Below are 16,024 nucleotides of genomic sequence, written 5' to 3'. Positions count from 1 at the left end.
GCACGTTCTTTTAAACAGTGTCAAGTCAGGAAGTGGTGATCCCGGCCCTGTGATTCTGTAACCATGTTCCTCTAAACAGTGTCATGTAAGGAAGTGGTTTTCAGACTTTCAGATTTCGGGGATCTGTAAACATTCTAAACAAAATTTAATGGATGTGTTACTTCTTAATTTAAAAAATTAACAGCTTTAAAAAACACTCCTGTTAGCTCTTGAGATTATAAATTAGTAAAACGACTTTGAAAAACAAAATGGCAACATCTGAAACAGCTGGTGGTGTGTATACTCCACAAAAAAGTTTCTGTACAGTGTGGTTGCGAAGAACGTATGTCAGTTGAATCTGGGCCCTGACATATCCTAGCGGCAGGATTTTGGGTAAGTAACCACTTTGTAGCTCAGTTCCTTAACTTGTAAAATGTGGATAATAATAGTGTCTTCCTAATGTTATGACAACTGAGTGAATTTATGTAAAGCACTTAAAATAGTTAATAACATTACCTGCCATTATGATCACAATGATGGCAACCCAGACCTAGCTATTTCATTTCAAAATATACAATGGAGAAACTCATGTTCATGTGCACAAGAGAAAGCACAGGATGCTTTCTGTTAAAATGTTTAAAAAGGAAATAAAGAACCTCAAAGAATATGAACAAGAGAAAAACTAGCATATGCATTCAATGAATACTACATATAATTTAACATGAATAAGTAAGTATTATAATATAAAAACATTGATAAAACTTCAAAAGAACAATGCTAAGTGAAAAAATACAGCTTATATAAAGTGAGATAGTAACAATACTATTATTTTTAATAGGTACATACACATACTATAGTAAAAGATTTAAAATCTTTTACTGTAGTAAAAGATTAAAAATATTCACAAGGAGGAAAGATGGTCACTTAAAGTTAGTAAGAACTCTTGGGGAAGGAAAGAAATGAAACTGAAGAGAATTAAGGGAATTTCAACTACATTTATAAGCTTTAGATTTACATAAATCTAAAATATATACAATTTAGTTGGGTTAAGTATCTGAATTTCTCTGTATGTTTAAAATATTTCATAAAATTAAAAAAGGGAAAAGTAAAAGAAAAATGATAGTTCATATCAATTTGAATAAATTTTAAAAACATTTAAATATTTTTTACTTTGAAATAATTTTAAATGTACAGATAAACTAGAGAACAATATAGAAAGTACTGTTTATTTGAATTAACCAATTTTTAACATTTTGCCAGGTTTTATTTTCCTCTTTCTTTATATAGGCAACTATTTTTGTTTTTCTTTTTATTACTTGACACTTGAGATGAAACTGCCTAAATCATTTGAGAATAGCTTTCATAAATTTCAGTCCTTTACTCCTTAATGTTTCAATTTCTATTTAATAAGAACCAGGATAATATCTTAATTAACTCTAGCACATAAAAAAAAATTCAGAAAACTTCATATTATACAATATTTAACAAATCACCCACATTTCAATTTTTTCAAGTGCTCTAATAAAGCCCTTTATAGTATTATTTTTTCCTTTGTTCTAGGAGTCAATCTAGAAGCATATATTGCATTTAGTTCAGACGTTTCTGTAGTCTCTTCAGCCTTAGTATTTTATAACATGGACATTTTTGAAGAATATAAGCAGTTTTTCATACAAAATTTCTTTTCTTTTTTTTTTTTTTTTTTTTAGGATCACAGACAGAATAGGAGAAAGAGAGAGAGAGGTCTTTCACCTGCAGGTTCACTATCCAAATGGCCACAATGCCCAGAGCGAAGCTGATAGGAAGTCAGCAGCCAGGAGCTTCTTCTGGGTCTCCCAGGCAAGTATGGTGCCCAGGCGCCCAGGCCATCAGCAGGCTGCTAGATTGCCAGGACTTGAACTGGCACCCGCATGGGATGGGATGCTGGCACCACAGGTGGATGCTTAACCTACTATGCCATAGTGCTGGCCCCTATTTCTTTTTTTTTTTTTAATTAAATAATTATTTTTTATTTATTTGAAAGGCAGAGTTATAGAAGGGTGGGAGCAGAGGGTGGTGAGACAGAGTTTTCCCATCTGGTGGTCCACTCCCTAAATGGAGGCAACAGTCAGGGCTGGGCCCGGCTGAAACTGGAAGCCCAAAACCTCTTCCACTTGGGCCATTCTCTGTTCCTTTCCCAGGCGCATTAGCAGGGAGCTGGATCAGAAGTGGAGCAGCCAGCTCTTGAACTGGTGCACATATGGGATGCCAGCATCACCGGCAGAGGCCTAACCTAGCTTCCTATAATATCAACACATCAATGTATTCATTTACTAAATCTCATTATTGGTATGTCTACATACTAATATAGTACTACAAAAAAAAAAACCTACCAAAAACAGTTCATGATTTGTTTTCTTTTAAAAAATGTTTTAAAAATTCTGTTACTTAATTAAGAGAGGAGGGAGAGGAAGGGAGATGGCAAGAGCGAGAATGAGAGCAAAAGTGAGCGAGCGAGCGAGAGACCTCCAACCTGCTGATACCCTCCCAAAATGCCAACAACAGCAGAGGCTGGGCCAGACTGAAGCCAGAAGCTAGGAACTGAGTCTGAGTTTCCCACATGGGTAACACAGATCATCACCACTGCCTCCCAGGGTCTGCGTCAGAAGGAAGCTGACATGGGCAGTGGAGCTGGGACTCACAGAGGGAGGCTTCCCAGGGAGCACCTTACCTGTATGCCAAATGTCTGCTCCTAAGATTTGTTCTTGATTCCATACTCCCAGAAGAATTATATAGTAAAAACACCATTATTAAAGTTTAAATTAATCTTCTATTATACATCAGTGGAATAAACAAAACTGGTTTTGGAACAAAACTGGTTTTATTTGTTTCTATTTCCACTTACTTTTCTACATATGTATATAGGATTATAGCTCTAAAAGTGAAAGCTACATCAAAAGATAAACTGCCTCATCATTTCCACCCATTCTCCACACCGCTTGTAAACAACCAACTTCACTGTTTCTAGCTTATCCAGGTACTTTCTGCAAAAGTAAGCATAGTGTGTCACACATGTTGCTTAGCACTTAGCTTTTTTCCACTTATTTTCAAAGAACAAAAACTTTAAGATTCTGAAAAGGCATTTTCTTGTGTAGCTCTGTGAAGGAAATGGTAAATTATGATTCTTTTCCCACCTTTATTTGAAATCTGTCACCTAATAATCCCCTTTGCAGTACCAGTCTTGTAACAAAGACTGCTAAAAGGAAACAAACAAAACTTGCTGACAATTGAAAATAAGCAGAATTGTCGTTACTTAACATTATATATTTATGTGGGTTTTTCATGGTTTATTTTTGCCATAAAAGAATAAAGAGTATATGTCAGGAAAGCAACTGGATCGCTATGTTGTAAGCCTCAGGAGCCAACAGTGATAAGAAAAAGAATCAAGTTCCTTAGGGGGAATATGAGGACTGAGAAAAGGCTGTGAGACGGTTGACTGCTGACTTCAGGAACAATTTCAGTACAGTTGAGAAGCTGGGAATTTAGATCCCAAGGAATGATTAGAGGAGTTGTGAACACGGGAGTCAAGGATACTCTTTTCAGAAATAAGTCCAATTGTGGAAGACAGATTGGAGAGGAGAACACAGGAGAAACAAGGTTCAAATATTATCTGTGGTCAAGGAAGAAATGAGCAGGTGTGAAATGGAGGGAAGAAAGTTAATAGCTATGGACAGAGTTTTGCAAAAGAATGAAGAAAATACCAAAGATTAGGGGAAAGAGGGGCTAGTGGTTAGCCTTGAAAACAACTGGGGTTGCCTTGTCCTAAGATAGACAGGTTAGGGAAACAGAAATTTGGTGGCTGACAGGAGTAGGATGAGGAAGCTCATATTAGATTGCTGTTTCAAAAAGGTAAAGAAGAGATAAACTACGGAAATGGTGGTAGGAGGTAGGGCTGGCACTGCAGCTGTAAGGACTTTGCAAAATGCTTGGTACAGAGAGGCCACGTGGAGAACACAGCACAGAATGAGCCCAACACTCTCTGCAGACATTTCTTCAGCTTGGACAGTTTAATGATGTATATATACTTACTCATATTAAAATTGGTAATGTCAATGATTAGTAACCTTGTGATTTTTTTTTGCCCTGTTTTAAAGGAACACTTATCAGACTTACTAAATGATTTAACTGTTTCAAACATGTTACCAATCTTCTACTATTGAACTAAAAATTTTAAGCTTTCCCATACCCACAAACATTATCTCAAACTCAGCTACTAGTTGAATGTTAAAAAACAAAACAAAACAAAACCATAGCACTTGCTAAGTCTGAGTTAAGAAAGTTAGGAATATCTATACTTGAGATTATATTAAGCTAGTAATAAGAATACTATCTAAAGAATCATATTCAGTGTTGCCAACCACCTAATGAAATGAAATGAGCTTTGATTTTCAATAAACATTGCTATTATACAATTACACACACCACTGTTTGAAACAGTTTATAGGGAAGCCTCTTGATTTATAGAGCAAAAACAGAGGAACTCAACAACTCATCACATAAAATGGTGGCTAATGTGAGCTCAGAGGGAGAATAAAGAGTAAGGAAAGCTGGAGCCAGTGGTGTGGTGTAGCGGGTAAAGCCAGAGCCTGCAGTGCCAGCATCCCATATGGTCACCGGTTTGAATCCCAGCTGCTCCACTTCGATTCAGCTCTCTGCTATGGCCTGGGGAAAGCAGTAGAAGATGGCCCAAGTCTTGGGCTCCTGCACCCACATGGGAGACCTGGAAAAAACTCCTGGCTCCTGGCTTCAGATCGGCGCAGCTCCAGCCCTTGTGACCAATTGGAGAGTGAACCAGTAGATGGAAGATCTCTCTCTCTCTCTGCCTCTCCTTCTATCTGTGTAACTCTGACTTTCAAATAAATAAATAAATCTTTTTTAAAAAAAAGTAAGGAAAGTTAAAGAATCTGAAAAGACATTCTCTAGTATAACTCCATATTTTTAAAGATTATTTATTTACTTATTTTAAAGGTAAAGTTATATATAGAGAGGGAGGAACAGAGATCTTCCATGCTCTAGTTCATTCCCCAAATGGCTACAATAGCTACAGGTTGGCTGGACTGAAAGTAGGAGCCAGGAGCTTCTTCTGGGTCTCCCACGTGGGTGCAGGAGCCCAACTACTTGGGTCATCCTCCACTGCTTTCCCAGGCACAGTACCAGGGAGCTGGATCAGAAGTGGAACAGCCAGGATTCGAACTGGTGCTCATATGGAATGCTGGCACAATAGGTGGTGGCTTTACCCACTATACCACAATGTCAGACCCTTCTTATACTCTTTATCTCTTTATCTCTCTTTATTTGAAGGCTGCCCCCAAGAGTTTCCTTATGAACACTAATCTAACACTAAGATTTTAAAAACAAACATACAAACAAACTTTCTGGAAGCTGAGAACTAGATTTGCCATTTCCTAACATTTTATTTTGTATTTACTTCTTGACTAACTGTCTATATTCCATGCACCAGTGGAATATAAGGCTCACAAGAATAGAAACTTTATCAGTTTGTTCTATGACTTGCCCTCAGTGCCTTGAATATGTATTTAGCTTACCAAGTCAATACTAAATAAGATACACTAGGGTTCAAGTTCTAAAATTCCTTATTAAAGTTAAAATTTTTCATGAGTAAAACAAAAGAATGTGAAATTTTATAAATAATATAACTTGATGGGGCTGCATTGTGGTGCAGTGGGGGTAATCTACCACCTGGGATGATGGGAATCCCATATTGGTTAGGGTTCCGATAGAGCTCTCTGCTGGAATCAGCAGAATATGGTCCAAGTACTTGAGTCCCTGCTAGCCAAGTGGAAGATCCAGATGGAATTTCTGGCTCCTGGCTTCAGCCTGAACCAGCCCTGGCTGTTGGGGCTATTTGGGTAGTGAACCAGCAGATGGAAGATTTCTTTCTCTCTCCCTCTCTCTCTGTATATCACTCTGCTTGTCAAATAAATAAATAAATAAACAAATCTTCAAAAAATTACTGTAATTTGATTGAAATTTGCTTTAATTTAATGAAATTGAGCCTTCAGAGTATATGATGTAGACTGTATAGAGAGGATTACTATAAGGCAGAATATGGTAAACAGAACGTGATGTTCACTGGGAGTTCCAGGTAAATGTGTGTGTGTGTGTGTGTGTGTTTTTAAAGCGTATCTGAATTTGGAGCTAGAAATGAAGAATGTGGAATCACCTTTCAAAATCAGCAACCACATCTTTTCTGGGGTTTTACAAAGGGTCTGAAGAAGTTCAGGAAAAATTCACAGGAAGTGAGCTATTTGAGGCAGTTTACAAAGGACAAAAAATCCACAGGCAGAAATGGTGAAAGATGGTCAGGCGAGTGGAGTTCAATAAGCAACACAACACAGATAAGAATGGGAGTAGTCGAGCACTCATCAGGACGGTTTGGAGAAAATATGGAATCTGGCGAAATAATGAAAAAAGGACTTGAAATCTGCATTATTGCAGATCTTGAGGAATCTGTATATAATCTGCTAGAGAACAAGGAGGGAACAGATGAAGGGCTTTTGCATATTTTAACTGCAACTCAATCTGCTAGACAATTATGTGATATTTGTGTTGTCACTGTGGGAGGCACACCTCTCCCTGAGCCAGAGTCCTCGTGGCCTTAGCAGTGCTGCCTCTCTCTCTGGCTTGAGAAGCGGCACGTGACTCAGCACCAGCCAACGACTGCCTTAATTCTCCAGCTACAGTAATTGGAATGGCACAGGACAGAATCAGCAACATGAAATGTTAAGAGAACTTTATTGAGACTTCAGGGATAAGGGCAAGTCTTCTTGTCCATTGGATTAGAATCTGGGAAGATGTAAGGAATTGCTTTGACTATTCAAACCCATGAAGAAGAAAGTCTATCCCAGAATGACACAAATGAGAGTATGCATGTATGGATTGGGGTAGGAATGTGAAAGCAGAATCAAGAAGCAGAAATAAAAGAAAATATAGGTCCACTTGACATTAGTTTATTCTTATAAAGCTGTGCCTGAAATTACTTCCATTCACATCCCAGTGTAAGCTTTTCAGCATAAGCCCGGTTAGCCATAGGAAAACACAAGATTCTTGATGAATAAACTATCATTCCCATTTTACAAATGAAGAAATTAAAGGATGGTGAAAGTAAGTGATTTGTCCAAGATCACATAGATTTTAAATAACAGATTTGTAATCCTATATTATGAATCCAAGCTCATGTTGCTAACTACACATTTTTAATTACTGTGAGTTTTCACCATTTGTGTATGTATGTGTGCCTAAGAAAGAGAGGGAAGGACATTTTATAAAACCCACCATTTGCTATTGACCAAAGGGCATTCTCTTTCTGTTTTGCAGAATGGAGGCTACCCCAATCTCTGAATGGGAAAGAAAGAAAATAGAGAAAAGAAAAGAAAGAGTAAATCAAAACTTAATTTGGTTAGCTTAAACAAAACTTAATTTGGTTAGTTTATTTTGGTATATAATAATAATAATTACCACAGAAGGAGCACTATGCTAAGTGTTTACATAAAATTTCTATAGTGCCGGCACCAGTATCCCATGTGGGTGCTGGTTCCGATCCAGCTCTCAGATGGTGGCCTGGGAAAGACAGCGGCAGATGACCCACGCATTTTGGCCCCAGCCTCCCGTGTGGGAGACCTGGATAAGGCCTAGTTCTGGCTACTGAGGCAGTCTGGGAAGTGAACTAGCAGATGGAAGATTCTCTGTCTCTCCTTCTCTTTCTCTGACTTTCAAATAAATAAATCAACCTTAAAAACAAATTCTGTAGAGGTAATGATTACAAGCTTGTCCATGCCCATGCATAAGAGATCCTTCTTGTCCATGACTGATGCTCTCTCAGACTAAGAGGCAGGGGCCAGAGATGGCGTATGAGTCATGGGTGCTCACCAGCTACTGTGACTTGTACAGCCAATCAAAACGGGAGCTAAGCCAATCATACTGCTGTCTTGGGAATACGGTGAGACCAAGCCAGCTGGCAGGAGCAGAGGATGTACCTGCTCAGATTTAGGGTGCTCATTTGAGATTAGCTGCTACACAACTCTAAAAAATAAGATTGAGTAGAAAGAAGAGTATGGGACAGAGGTAGAAACAAATCAGAGATGCAAACAGGGAAGCAGATTACATAGCTTTGGAAGGAGAATGGCCTCAGGTTGCAATCACATCCTAAAGTTCTACTCTTTCATTCTGTTTCTGGGTACTTATGAGATTCTACTGCATGCTTATAAGAATCTCCTTTTACTTTGGCTACTTTGGGTAGTTATTGGATCATGAAGTCAATGAAGTACAGGCTGGAACAACACATGGTCTTAGTGAATGTCGCAGTGACCTGTTAGGTAGTTATTCATAAGGTAGAGAAACAGGTTCAAAGAGTTGAAGTAAATTTCCTAAAGAAACAACTAGAACGAGAGGCAGCTGAGAGTAAAACCCAGGTCTGTGCATCTTAACTCTATAAATGTAAGACTATAATAGTTTAGGAAGCAAGCCAATGTTTTAGGAAGAGATACTAAGCGACACATCTAGAACAAAGGATGTAGTAACAGAAACGACTGGAGCAGAAAAAGACTTACAGGTTTGTCTGTGCGTGTAGGGACGATGAGTTAATAAAGAGGAGGCCAAAAATGATATTAAGTTTTTTAAGTTGGCTGATTGGGAAAACAGTAGTGCTGTTAATAACTAGTAGGGATATAGGTGTGAAGATTATTATTGTGGGGGAAAAATACACTTACTTTTGGTCATTATTATTTTAAGGAAACATATTCACAAAGAGAGTTAATGTGTGCCTGAACCTCAGAGGTAGAAAAATGGATTTTGGAATTATTTGTGAATAAGTGACTTCACTGAAATCTTTATTAAAAAAAAAAAAAAAAAAAAAAGCCAGTAGTGGATGTTTGGCCTAGCAGTCAACACATAGTTTAAGATGCCTGCATCCCGTATCAGAGTGCCTGGTTTTAATCCCCAACTAGGATCCTGGCTCCAGGTTCCTGGGAGGCAGAGGTGATGCTCAAATGACTGCTTTCCTGCACGCCACCCACGCCCCAACCCATGGGAAACCTAGCTGGTGTTTCTGTGGAGAGTGAGCCAGTGGAAGGAGCTCTCTCATCTCTGAAGCAAGCAAGTTAACAGTGCAGATTTTAAAAACCAGTATTATACAGGTACAGAGCTTTCAACTAAGAGACAAAACTATGTTAGTCCAAAAAGGAGTTTGCTTTAGATTTCTAATAGTACTTTGGCCAGTATTTATGATGACATATTTACTGAGTGCAAGAGAGAAAATGAAACAACAAAATATGGTTATTAATTTTTTAAGTGTACATGCACACACAGAAAAACACACAAAATATTTACTTTTTAATGGATGTATAATAATATTTTAAATTCTACAACTAAAATGTATGGAAATAAAATGACTTGTATTTATGCCCTGTATTTCTTCATGGAACTTAAAATCTTTTAACAGACATCATCTCATTGTTTTAAGAACTGTTATGGAACAATCTGACATTCGTGTAACACCATTCATTCTCAATAATCCTGAAGGGCTTTACAAACCCTGGAAGAATGGTCTTGCTCACAATCAATGCACAATTATTGAAGGAGGGAGGTGGGGTGGGGGTGGGGAGGAAAAGTTGATAAGATGTGAAGATGTTCTATTGAAGATAATAGTAATATACAAGCACTTAAGAAAGGAAGTGAGAGATTATTAAACAGAAGTCATGAACAAGCAAGAGCAGAAAAGATCCAAACCGAGATTACGTTAAACCAATTGAATCAGAAAAATATTAAACACCAACTAGTCTTAATTTTTATATCTTAGAATAATATATGGATAATCTCAAGGTTATCTGCTAAATCAAGAAACTCATTTTCTTTTTGTTACCTCTTTTAAACTGATAAATAAAATTGAATATTGTGTACAACATGATGTTTTGAGACAAACATTATGGGATGGCTACAACAGGATAATTGACATGTATTATATCACATAATTTTTTGAAGATATGAACATCTAAAACGTACTCTCTTAGTTCCTTCTCTAAAAAATATTTTTAATTAGAAAGACAGCTAACAAGCACTCCTATCCACTGGTTTGCTCCCTAAATAACTGGGACCTGGTACTCAATCTAGGCCTGCCATACGAAAAGCAGGGACCCACCTACTTGAGCCATCACCTGCCACTGACTAGGATGCACAACAGGAAGTTAGTGTTGAGAACAGAGCCAGCTATGGGCCTCCCACTAGGTCCCATCTCTTTATTTTGTTTTAATTTTTAAGAAAGATTTATTGGCCGGTGCCGTGGCTCACTAGGCTAATCCTCCACCTGTGGCGCCAGCACCCCGGGTTCTAGTCCCAGTTGGGGCGCCGAGTACTAGTCCCGGTTGCTCCTCTTCCAGTCCAGCTCTCTGCTGTGGCCCGGGAGGGCAGTGGAGGATGGCCGGAGTGCTTGGGCCCCTGCACCCGCATGGGAGACTGGGAGGAAGTACCTGGATCCTGGCTTCAGATAGGCGCAGCGCCAGCCATAGTGGCCATTAGGGGAGTGAACCAACGGAAGGAAGACCTTTCTCCCTGTCTCTCACTGTAACTCTCTCTCTCTCTCACTGTCTAACTCTGCCTGGCAAAAAATAAAAAAATAAAAAAAAAGAATTATTTATTTATTTGAAAGTCAGGTACAGAGAAGGAAACGCAGAGGCAGTGAGAGAGAGAGAGATCTTTCATCTGCTGCTTCATTCCCCAAATGGCAACAATGGTCAGGACTGGGCCAGGCCAAAGCCAGGAACTTCATCCAGGTCTCCCACATGGGTACAGAGGCTCAAGGATGTTGGCCATCTTCCACTGCTTTCCCAGGTGCATTAGCAGGGAGCTGAATTGAAGTGGAGCAGCCAGGATTTGAACCGGTGCCCATATGGGATTCCACACTGCAGGTGGCAGCTTTACTCTCTATGCCACAGCGCCGGCCCCCAAGACTCCATCTCTAAATAAAAGAAATGGATTAAATTTCTGACCTCTGTCCTCCTTTCTCTTTTGGGACTGAGGCTAGGATGCTGAAAAACACTTGAGGGAAAAGAAGTTTTGTTTTTAAATTATGATGTATTTGGTTAGGGATCTCCAGAGAATCAGAATGAAAAGTTTCTGTGTGTGCAAAACATTTATTACAAGGGATGATTAGACAGGTTAAGAAGTGTTAAGATCTGCAAATAAGCAAGATTCAGATCCAGGAGAGCTGATGGTGTTGTTCCAGTCCAAGTCCAAAAGCTTGAGACCCGAGAGAGTCTGAGACCCAGGAAAAGCTGACATTTCAGATCAAGTCCAAAGGCAGGACAAAGATGATGTCCCAGCTCAAGGCAGTCAGATGGAAGAAGCTCTTTCTTCTGCTTCTTTTTGTAAAATTTATTTATGTTGATTTTATTTGAAAGGCAGAGGGAAAGAGAGAAAAGTAGAGATCTTTGATCTGTTGGTTCCCTCCCCAAATGCCTTTAACAGCTGGGGCTGGACAGCTAACGCTAGAAGTCCAGATTTCAATCCAGGTTTTTCCCATGTTGGGTGCAGGGACCCATGTTGTTGAGCCATCATCTGCTCTGCTGCTTCCCAAGGTGAACATTAGCAGAAAGCTGGGTCTGAAGTAGAGCCAAGACTTGAATAAGGCACTCTGATATGGTGTGTGGGTTTTTTTTTTTTTTTTTTTTTTTTTTGACAGTCAGAGTGGACAGTGAGAGACAGGGAGAAAGGTCTTTCTTTGCCGTTGGTTCACCCTCCAATGTGCGCTGCGGCCGGTGCACCGCACTGATCCGATGGCAGGAGCCAGGTGCCTCTCCTGGTCTCACATGGGGTGCAGGGCCCAAGCACTTGGGCCATGCTCCACTGCACTCCCTGGCCACAGCAGAGAGCTGGCCCGGAAGAGGGGCAACCGGGACAGAATCCGGCACCCCGACCAGGACTAGAACCCGGTGTGCCAGCGCCGCAAGGTGGAGGATTGGCCTAGTGAGCCGTGGCGCCGGCCAGTGTGTGGGTATCTTAATCACTGTGCCCAACCCCTGCCCCATGGACATCCTTCTTACTTTAGGGACAAACAGCCTTTTTGTTCTATTTAGGACTTCAACTGACTGAATGCAAGGGCAATCTGCTTTACTCAATTTGCCAACTCAAATGTGGACTGCACTCCAAACATCTTCACAGACACATCCAGAATAACGCTTGACTAAATATCTGGGTATCCCCTCATGGCCAAGTTCATCAGACGCGAAATTAATCATAGTTCAAGGGCCACTGTCTCTTCCATGGAAACCTAACAGAGTTCTGTTTCCTAAAGCAGTTGAGGTCAATGTAATAATTCATCAGAGTATATAGAAGACACTTCCAGATTCCCTACCTGAACAAGAAAATGTGACAACTAATGTCAAAAGGCTGTAATACTTCAGTTTGTCTTCTCTAGTCACAATATACGTGGAGGGACCTACACAAGGCGGATGGCACATTGTTAGGAAGACAGGCGGAAGCAAAGAGAATGCAGGAAAGAACTGGACATCCAAAAGAATGCAAAACTGATCTCCTAGCCCCACATAACATACAGTTATGAGGGAACAGAGCCAGTTTTCTAGAGAAATAGAACACAGGCCTTATACGTATGGGGGTTTCTAACTATCTCTTTGATCAGTGCATAATTAAAAGGGGACATAATATCCCTTCCAAAATGCCAGCTGTGGTCCAGAACCTGAAATTATCTTCCAACAAAGAGTTACTGGTTAGTAAAAATCTACTGCTACTGCTACTGTCACCACCACTACTGCCACCAAAGTTATCAGATATTCCAGATGCTGTATACTTCACATACTTAAGCTTTCTAATACAATACATATATGAATGTGCCTTTTTCACAGACAAGGAAACTGAGGCTTTGAGAGGGCAAGTGTTGTAGGAATGCCTTTGAATGTTTACTGTTTCCAATCCCTTCCTCTGATAATGCATCTTGCTCCTGTTTAACCATTATTATTCATTCAGTGTCTATCTCCTGGGAGTTGTGTGCTCAAGTAGTCTGGAAAGCAGCTCAGGTGAGTTGTCTGAGGATAGAATCCAAAGAGAGCTGGAGCGTTCCTGCACTGCAGGTCCTGAAGTGGCTTGTGCTCTTCCTGCCCTGCCTGCAGCTTAGTGAATCAGCACTATGTAAGTATCCCACTTCGTGGCTTAAACTGTATTTGGCTGTGGCCAAGAAATTTAAGAATTGCATAGATATGTCACACAATTTGTTGAAGATCACACAGAGAGGAATTGGAAGAGCTGACTTAAACCTAGATTTTTCTAACATCAAAGCCTTTGCTCTTTACCATGAAACCCCATTGGCATTTGAGAACTGAGATCCTGTAATGTTATCTGCCACCAAAAGAAATTACAGCATTCTCTTGGTTTTATTACTTGGATTCTTTAGTAGACATTTTTTTTTTAAATAGTTAAGCTAACATGGAAAATCTTGTAAAATTACTCTATAAAATATAATTTCATTGCTGGAAGGGAAAATCTTTGGTGACTTTATTTTAGTTGGGTTATTTGGATATTGTATAAAAGGGACAGCCAAACGTACAAGAAAGTGGTCCTTGAGCTGTACCTTTTTTTTTTTTTAAGATTTATTTATTTGAGAGGTAGAGAGAGAGAGAGAGAGAGAAGTTTTTCATCCAGTGGGTCACTCCCTAGTTGGTTGCAACAGCTGAAACTGCACCAATTCATAGCCAGGAGCCAGGAGCTTCTGGGTCTCCCATGCAGGTGCAGGGGCCCAAGGACTTGGGCCATCTTCCACTGCTTTCCCAGGCCATAGCAGAGAGCTATGGATCAGAAGTGGAGCAGCTGGGATTTGAACTTGCGCCCATATGGGATGCCAGCACTGCAGACGGTGGCTTTACCTGCTAAGCCATAGCATCGCCCCTGTACTTGTTCTTAATCAGTGAGAAGTAAACCTTCAAAAATTATAACAAAGCCTTCCACAGCATTCTAGGAAAGCAGATTAAATGAGTGGAAGGAGCACAGGCTTTCTGTCGCAAGTTAATACAATGGAAAGAACCAAATAAAGAGATTCTTCTTCACAACTGTGTGAAATGGGCTAATGCACTCTCTCTATACTGTAGTTTCCTTATCTGAAAATGGGGATAATAATATCTCTTAGTGCAGTGTTCCTGTGTGAGAATTAAATGAAATAATATGTATACACATATATGTATGTATATATAGTATATATAATTTCTAATGTAGAGCCTGGCAGACAGTAAGCATCATGAATTGGAAGGTGCTGTTTCTTTTGCAGCTATCATTAAACTGCAATGGGCGAGCCAGCAGGCAAAGGCAGCGAAGAGTCTGGGAGTAACAAATAGTTGTAAATGAAGAGGATCAGAGCATCTTAGGATAGAAATCGTTATTTTCTAGTATCTCCTGACCTTGTGTGTGCATTTGTGTGTTTAACCTTGTATGTGTTCTGAAATGTAACACACATATTGAAAAGTGCACAAATTTAAAATGTGGAGCTCAATGATCTAGCACAAATGAACACCCAAGTCAGAAAATTCGGCAGCTTGCCAATCCAGTAAAGCATCCCTGTGACCCATCCAAGTTATGAAATTTTCTTGCTCCTACAAATACAACTATTTCTCTATGTGATATGCACAAACTTTTAATTTTTATAAGTTTACTACTTAAACATATACTATCAAACACTACTACTTAATTTTTGCTATTGTATACACACAAGTCCACGCTACCCACCTACAAATGGTACTTGAACACCAAGAAAATGAATGGGGAGGGCTACTGTGCAAGCAACTAGCATTTCTTTCGTAATAAAAAAAGTAAAAACTGACTGTTTTCAGGCACAATCCTCCAAAAGCAAACATACAAAAATACACCAAACACACCACTACCCATTTTTTTGTATATCATATAAATGAAATCACATGCTTTAAATTCTCTTAGTTTTTTTTTTTTTCCTTTGCTTAACATTTAGATTTGTAAGATTTATCCATACTGCTGTGGGTTGTTACAGTTTCTTTATTTTCATTTGTATATAGCATGCCATTGTATAACATAATTTTTACCTACTCTACTGCTGATGGATATTTGTGGTGTTTCTTGGTTTTGGCTATTACGGATAATGCTACCATGTGCACTCCTTTATATATGCACATATTTCTCTAATCACTACATTATGTTAAGAGTAGAATCAGTGGATAACTGGAGTAAATGTATTTTTAACTTTGGCATAAAATGCCTATTGTTTTCTAATGCGGCTGTATCAACTTACACTCCCTAGGCCAAAGGATGAGAGTTTCAATGCTACATATTCTTGCTAACAGTTGACACTGTCAGTCTTCTCTTTAGCTATTTCTGGAGGGTGTGTGGTTTGGCTTCAATCTGCATTTTCCTGAATATTCATGGAGTTGAGCAAATTCTCTTATGATTATTGGACACTGGATATTTTCCTTTGTTAAGCACCTATTGAGGTCTCTTGCCCATTTTTCTTTGGGTTATTGCTTTCACTTAATGTCTAATAATAGTTCTGTAGCTATCCCGGTTGTGCTGTGAATTTTGTCTCCCACTCTGTAGCTTGCCTCTTTACTCATATACGGGTGTCCTGACCAACAGAGGTTCTTCATTTTTCTATAGCAAATTTAGCAAACTTTTGCTTTATAATTAGTTCTTTTTTGTGTTCTAATTCTTCAATCTCTATACAAAGACAATAAAGACATTTCCCTAAAATATTTTCAAGAAGTTTAACTGGTTAGTGTCGCTCCCCCTCTTCGTGGAGGAACGACACAGGACCCCGCACTGCCCCCTCGTCCGCTCGGCCCTCCCCGGGCTCGCTGCTGGTTCTTCCCGGGTTGGCTACTATCCCTTCCACCTCCGTGGAAGGGCAGTTCCCCCTGGCCACATTCCCCACTTCCGCAGGGGAGCGGCACACCGCCGGCCGGCTCTTCTCGGGGGCTGCACAGGTGTTCCTTCAGCTACATGTTCCCCTTAGATGTTCCTGGTGCAT

At 39.6% G+C, this 16,024-nt stretch overlaps 1 protein-coding gene across 3 annotated transcripts in view; it reads right to left on the bottom strand.

Annotated features, from left to right (window-relative positions):
* The window catches only part of CWC27 (CWC27 spliceosome associated cyclophilin), a 233,224-nt gene that overhangs the window by 67,101 nt on the left and 150,099 nt on the right, over positions 1–16,024 (bottom strand). The window contains exon 12 of one of the 3 annotated variants that reach the window (XM_051853710.2): positions 2,687–2,731. The exons of the other annotated variants lie outside the window; for them this stretch is intronic. Coding sequence (XP_051709670.1) covers positions 2,687–2,731 — 45 coding nt within the window. The remainder of the gene's footprint in view (positions 1–2,686; positions 2,732–16,024) is intronic. 3 annotated transcript variants of the gene reach the window in all.

This window comes from Oryctolagus cuniculus, chromosome 14 (genome assembly GCF_964237555.1).
Source record: "Oryctolagus cuniculus chromosome 14, mOryCun1.1, whole genome shotgun sequence".
Classification (NCBI taxonomy): domain Eukaryota; kingdom Metazoa; phylum Chordata; class Mammalia; order Lagomorpha; family Leporidae; genus Oryctolagus; species Oryctolagus cuniculus.
The sequence above is the reverse complement of the archived record's forward strand: the minus strand, read 5'-3'. Positions and strand labels throughout refer to the sequence as shown.